The following is a 7,579-nucleotide window of genomic DNA, read 5'->3' as shown; positions in this document are numbered from 1 at the left end:
ACACTTACATGATTTAAAAAGAATTCATGTTTTAAATATAATATGCATCTTAATGTTTGTTTAGAACTAGATTGTTGGTGGTATATCAAGCATTTCACAAACATTTTTTTTTCATATCTCTAAACAAAATAGATAATAGCAATATAGGAGCTTTTTGTTCCATGTAGTTTCTTGCTAAAAATATGTAGAATGAATTAGAGAATTACAAAAAAATAAATTGTATGTAGCCTCACTTACCATAAACAATTAATCTATAAAAGATAAAATTGTAAGTGAGGCCATCAACAAAAACATGTCTTCAATAAGACAAATATACCAAGATACCATCTTACATAAAAATAGATTCCTGCACATAAAACATGTATATTAGTAACAATCAAAAGATCGTATTATTGAATTTAAAAGTATTGCAAACAATTTACATTTGATAGGTAGCCAATAAAAAATTGTCTAAAAGGTAAGTACTAATTTCCTTTTGAATTTAACTTATTTTAATTTTTGAATAATGATAATACTTCAAAGATCAAAAACTCACATTTCAATGAATTGTAGATGTATCCGATCATAGTGTTAAATTTTTCATCCATGGAAACAAAAACTTTAGGATTGCATCAACTGTATTGAAGTATATCCTTCTCCAGCTCATTTTTATCAGGATCAATGACACTATTCCTCCAAAAGCTACTCCATATGACAATCCCAATGCAATCCCATACCATGGATATTTAGTGTTTTTATTTTCTTTATTAATTGAAACTAGAGGAGGTGGAACCAAATTTAGCCAGGAGCAATTTTTGGGTAGAGGACACCCCCATAAATTAGGATTCCCTGAAAAGGAGGATTCTCCAAATGTGAATATATGTTGTCCTTGTGGTATATGTCCTGAAAGGTTGTTGTTTGATAAATTCAAGACACCCAACGAACTTAGGGCTTCAAGCTCTATAGGGACTTGTCCTAAAAAATAATTTCTTGAAAGGTCTAATGACTCCAAGTGACTCATTTCTCCCAAACTATTTGGAATGGTCCCATTCAATTTTTTATTGAAAGGTTCAAAAGCCTCAAGCCCTTCAAGTTCCCAAGATTAGAAGCAACTTGTCCCTCCAATTCATTGTTTGAGAGATCTATGGATGTGAGAGTGGAAAGAATATATGGGTAGTGTTGATTTGTGCCTTTTAATGTCATATCCAATCCATCATGATATAAATTCCCATCAGAAAAAGACAAAGTGGACACTTCAAAACCATCTTGGCTTTCTATTGCCATTGCTTGCAATGATACAATTGTGTGTGGAATTGAACCTGAGATGTGATTGGAAGAAAGGAGCAATATTTGAAGTTGTTTTAGTAGGCCTATCTCAAATGGAATATTGCCTGTAAAATGGTTCTCCTTCATCACCAATACGCTTAGACTAGAAAGATTTGTAATTGATGTTGGTATTTTACCTCCAATTAAATTGTCCCCAATATCAAGAACCAGCAGATTTGAGCAATTTACTATCGACGGAGGAAATGATCCATTCAAGTTATTACTACGAACAACTAATGAATATAAATGACTTAGCTTACTCAACTCATGTGGTAAGCTTCCCTCCAAACTGTTATTTCCCAAATTTAGGACAGCGAGGGAAGAGCAATTGGACAGGCTTGTAGGGATCACTCCCGTTACCTTGTTGTTTGCAAGATTCAATAGCTCAAGGTAAGATAATATGCCTAGGTTTGAAGGAATATTGCCAGTGAACAAATTGTCATTGAGCAGCAATATTTGCATAGAAGAAAACCACATTGATGGGATCTGCCCACTCAATCTATTTCTAGACACATCTAACTCATATAATTCCATCCCCGTTGAAGTATTTGAGAACAGGCTTCCTTCTAGATGATTTCCTGAAAGATTTAGAGAACGCAACGAAGGACTAGTTTCCCCTAGCCAAGAGGGAAATGCGCCCACAAGACTGGCGTTAGTTAATTCTAAAATCTCAAGTGAGAATTGTGTTGAAATCCAAGGTGGAAATTCACCATCAATCATACATGACACTAAACGTAACACAGCTAATTGAAAGGATGGAATCCACGTTGTGCTAATATTTAGAACACAATTGGATAAATACAAATAATATAGATTTGTTAGCTTGTGAAAGACAGATTCTGAAATAGACTGGTAATAGTTTAGTGACAAGGATAGTTCAAGTAAAGAAGGTGGAAGTGAGGAAGAAGAGATGGTTTCATTGAAACGATTGCCATTACCATGCAAGTAAGTGAGGGAGGAAAGCCGAGCAAATGAAGAGGGAATGGTCCCACTTAGTTGGTTATTGTAAATCAACAACTCCCGGAGTAAATATAGATTGCCCAAAGAATCTGGAATGTTACCAGTCAGTTGATTGTTATAAAGATGTAAATAACTCAACAAAGAAAGACTTCCAAGAGAAGTGGGTATGCTTCCACTAAGTTGGTTGTAACTAAGATCAAGGTGAGTTAAAGAAGACAGATTGCCAAGGCAGGAAGGTATGCTTCCATTGAAGCTATTGGCCGCAAGATTAAGGAATGTAAGGCGGTTTAGCAAACAAAAAAAAGGGGGAATCATCCCACTAAAACTATTTGCAGATAAATGTAAATCTTCAATATAAGAGAGGTTCCCCAAACAGGGAGGAATGGTAGTACCTGGTGTTACTAATCTATGTATGCTGAGTGATGTGAGAAAACGAAGTTGGCACAGGTTCTCAGATATCACACCTTGGAAAGAAAGAATAGGAGAATCAAGAGAGACAACGTGGTTCGTGTGGTCGTCGCAGGATATGTAATCCCAGTGGGTGCAACAGTCTGTTCCATTCACCCACGAACTGAGAAAGCCCTCTGAGTCATTCAAAGCCACTTTGAAGCGAAGCAGAGCTGCGGATTCGTGGGAATGACACCTATTGGACACACAACTAGAGGGAATGAAGAAGAGAAGAAGAAAGACTGAAATGAAAAGTGTAGAGCATAGGTACTTGCGTAAAGAGATGGAGATAGCCATTCTATCTGGGATGGGGGGGAGGGAAATGCAGTTTGATGTTTGTTGTTTGAGTGGAAATCTTCTTAAACTGCGTGCCCGTCAACAGGTCAATGATTTTATTGTTTTTAAAAGCCATTATAATGGATTGGGTCGGATTGCATTCCTGAAGACCTGCGTGCCCGTCAACAGGTCAATGATAATTTAAGAAGACTGTGTTAGGAAAACTTTGTGATACGTAAAAATATATTCGGAATTTCAACTTTAGCAGCCAGGGTGACGTTTCATGTTGACTAAAGGTGGTGAATTCCTTCGTAAGGGACAATTGGGCAGGTCAGGATAATGACTGGATACAATTTTCCCTTGTTATACCACCCAATTTTCCTGGCCTGAGAATGAGAAAGCCTAAAGTAGATTAGACTGCGATATGAACACTCACTATGACTTTGATTCATAATGTAACAAGTTTGTCCAGAGACAAGTCGTGTGCATCTTCGACACAAAAATTTAAAATATATTGATAATTTTGTAAAGGATTTTTTAACATTGATTATCTCAAGGTCTATTATATTAAAAAAATGTAGAAATCTTTATCAATAAAAACAAAAAAATCATTTTATTATTAATTTTTAAATTTTATTTTATTTTTGTTTCAAGATTAGCAAGTTAATCTTTTTCATAGAAAAATATCTTCTATGTCCATAGACAAGTCGTGTGCATCTTTCATATATATATATATATTTTTTAATATTAAATACCGAGAGACCAAAATAAGGAGAGTTTATACAAAAACGAGTATGGGAGACAAAGCCTCAGCCATCAACCAGAGAGATTATCCGACTGAACATAGACATCCTCCTACCAAAAAAAAAGTTACGAGAGAGAGTATATATAGTGATCCATAAACATCAACTAAAGAGCTACTAAACACCTATTGTAGAATCTCATCCTGGTTTTCCAACCATGTTGTCCATCCTTGTGGGCCTTCCATCCACACCACCTTCTTCCGCTCTAGGACCTGGGTAAACATCTCGGACTTATCAAAGTAGGGACCTCTGTTGTCCCTGAGTTCCTTGATCAGCTTTTTTAGAGCCTCATCGAATGCAGTCTGGTTTTCCACAATTCTAGCCCATTCAAAGCCATCCTTCATCTCATATATGAACATGGTTGCCCGACCATCCCTGAGGAAACACAACAGCTTCTCCCTCTCAACATTCATCAAAAAACATACCCGCACAACAATTTTATAACGTGCGAGTTTCTTAAAAAACCCAGTAAGAGTCCTATTAGTAACTTGGAATTTTTCCTCATTTCTAAGTTTCCAAATAAACAAAAGTATGAAAGAAGAAAGAATTTGCCAGAACAGGTTAGCATCCTTCTTGAGGCCATGAATGAATCCAGTAATAATATCAAGAGTACAAACATGTTCAGTAATGGAGATTCCAAACATCAACCAGACCTCTCTGGCAAAAATGCAATCAAAAAAGATGTGCCGCATAGTCTTAGGCTTCCTACATACAGAGCATAGGTCGAAGGCAACAAAGTTATTCCTAATAGGCAGTCTATCCAACATTAGTTGCCACCTGAAGCATTTGATTTTAGGGGGGATGGGGGACTTCCATAGTTTCTCAAACGTTTTCTGCCAGGCAAAGGTATTAAGGTCAACATACCTAAGGGAGTTAACATGATCTATCACCGTGGTATCATGAGTGAGCAGTTTGTAAATAGATTTGGCTTTGACCTTGGAAAGGAGGGAGCCATCCTTCCATCGGAACGAGAGGTATCTGTGAGCATCTACATCAATGTTCCTAGGAAGATCTAGACAAGCACGGGCGTTTTTAATCATATTGTAGGTTCTCTTATGTGAGGCAGGGAGGCCAAACTTATTGCTAAGATCCTCCCAGCTGATGAGATTATCATGTTCCAAGATGTCCATGAGATATTTAATGCCCTTATTATACCAACACCTAGCAAAGCATCCTTGGGTTAAAGCAAGAGGTTTAGAGTTATGGTAGAGGTTCCACCATATTGACCTTTCCCCATGCAAGGTGTTATTATAGTCAATATTAGAGTTGGCAATAAGTTTACGCACCCAGACATCTTTTGACATTTTAAAGGATACGAAATGGACAACTTCGATAAATTTTTTAAAATATATTGATAATTTTGTGAAAGATTTCTTAACATTGATTATCTCAAGATCTATTACATTCAAAACGGATGTAGAAATCTTTATCAATAAATATGAAAAAAATTATTTTATTATTAATTTTTAAATTTTATTTTATTTTTGTTTCAAGATTAGTAAGTTAATTTTTTTATAGAAAAATATCTCCATAAATTTATAAGAATTGTATTTAAGCATTACATCTACTTTACAAGATTAACTGTAATTAAATAGTATTATTATTTTCATTAAAATTTGAATCTAATATAATAAGAAACTACTTAATAAAAAAAAATAGTAATGCCTAATAACCATAAGGTTTTAACTAAAATCCATAAGCCATTGTCTTGATCTATTATTATACTAAATAATCTTGTTGACTTGGTAAGATCATAATATGAATGATGTCAAAGTAAATAATAATACACAACATCTTCATTAACAATTTGAAATGATATTTAAATATGTCGTATTTAATTCTAGGTCAAAGCCTATCACTATTTAAGCACTATTTTAATGATTATATTCATCCCATAATTCTTGTTTTCTTTCTTACAAACATCCAAGACAATAATTTGTAAATGCATTACATATATACATTTAAAAATTATATTCAATTTTTATTTAGTGGAAATTTCATGCCAATGACGCATTTTTATGAAAAAGTAAGAAGTGGCACCTTTTTGGTACCACAACTTGGTGCACTTACCCGTTCAATATGTAATTTTATTGAAAATTTAATAATTGACTTTCTAATTTTGAGTTAGTTATCTAAACATTTAGAAAAAATAAATAAATTATATATATTTGGTTTATTCAAATAGTTATTTTTCATATGATTAAATGTTAAGAAATGCTAAAATATTTTTATTTATTCTAATAATGAAAACAAAACAAAACATAAATCCAACTAGATAATGAAATTCTTTAAAATTATCTTATAATGATTTCTTTTAACTAAATTATTAAATACATCTTTCTTATATTTAGATAATATTTGATATAAAAAGAAATAGAAAGGAATAATCATAACAAATTATATTATTACTAGATAAAATTATAAGAATTACATTTAAATATTATAATAACTTCAAAAAAGATGAATTATTATTAATATTCATAATTTGTTTTAATTAAAACTTGAATTGAATTTAATAATATACTATCTAGCAATAAATAATATTAATGAAGATAATTTTTTCACATTCACTAATCATGAAAAATTTAAGTAGGATCGATAATTTTTGTTACTTATAGACATTCAAGACAATACTTTGTTAATGCATTAAATATATACATTAAAAAGAATTGTATTTAACTTTAATTATGTGAAAGTTCATGTTTATTATGTAATTTTATTGAAAAATTAATAATTAACTCTTTAATTTTAAAATACTAATCTGAAATCGTAGGATAATGATTAAGTGGTTATAATCAAATGGTTTTTAAATTTTAAGAAATGTTAGAATATTTTTTATCTATTCTAACAATGAATTAAAAAAGCAAAAGAGTAAATCCACAAAATAATGAAGTTCTTCAAGATTACTTATATTTAGATAAAATGTGTAATTTTTTTATAAAATGAAACAATCACAAGAAAATATTTATTTACTAGATATAATTATAAGAATTATATTTAAATATTATAATCAATTTTACAAGATTAATTCTAATTAATTAATATTATTTATTTAAATTAAAATTCGATTTGAATGTAATAAAAAACTATCTAACAATAAAGAATAGTAATGAACATTAAATTTCCACATCCAACAATCATGAAAATTTTAACTACTATCCAAAATCCATTGTCCTGATCTATTATTATAATAAATAACCTTGTTGACTTGGGAAGATCATAATAATTCTTTAAAAATTATAAATGATGTGAAAGTAATTCTAAATAATACACATCATCCCCATTAACAATTTGAAAGGATATTTACATATGTTTTATTTTATTTTAGGTCAAAGCCCATCAATATTTAAATGACTGTATTTGTCCCACAATTCTTGTAAATGTATTAATATATACATTAAAAATAATTATTTTCTATTTTTATTGTATGGAAATTTCATGTTTAGTATGTAATTTTATTTTTTAAAAATATAATTCTCTATAATTTTGGTGTAGTTCTATGCAGTTTTTGTTGTTGATTTTGTCCCTAGTCTTTTTGGTGCTTAGTGGTTTTGGGTAATCATACAGATCCGTGTCGCACTTTAGGCTAACAATACTTGTTCCCGCCAGAAGGGTTTCGGTTGGAATGCTTCTGGCCAGATTCCTTCTGGCTAGAGTGACTTGGTGGACACATAGCGCTCGTGTGGCAATGGATTTCCGGTCGGAAACGTTCCGGCTAGAACGCTTCCGGCCAGAACGTTTTTGTCCTTTCAATACCTTTGCATATTGGAGGACTGCAGTAGCACATA

The 7,579-nt window shown here is 32.0% G+C and overlaps 1 protein-coding gene across 1 annotated transcript; it reads right to left on the bottom strand.

The window, feature by feature from the left end:
• Positions 1–1,029: 1,029 nt before the first annotated feature.
• On the bottom strand, positions 1,030–2,580 carry LOC131860124 (receptor-like protein 7). Its single transcript, XM_059214494.1, has one exon. The coding sequence runs from the start codon at positions 2,578–2,580 to the stop codon at positions 1,030–1,032; it is 1,551 nt and encodes a 516-aa protein (XP_059070477.1).
• Between the last annotated feature and the right edge of the window lie 4,999 nt (positions 2,581–7,579).

This window comes from Cryptomeria japonica, chromosome 11 (genome assembly GCF_030272615.1).
Source record: "Cryptomeria japonica chromosome 11, Sugi_1.0, whole genome shotgun sequence".
Classification (NCBI taxonomy): domain Eukaryota; kingdom Viridiplantae; phylum Streptophyta; class Pinopsida; order Cupressales; family Cupressaceae; genus Cryptomeria; species Cryptomeria japonica.
This window is presented reverse-complemented; position numbering and strand designations above follow the sequence as displayed.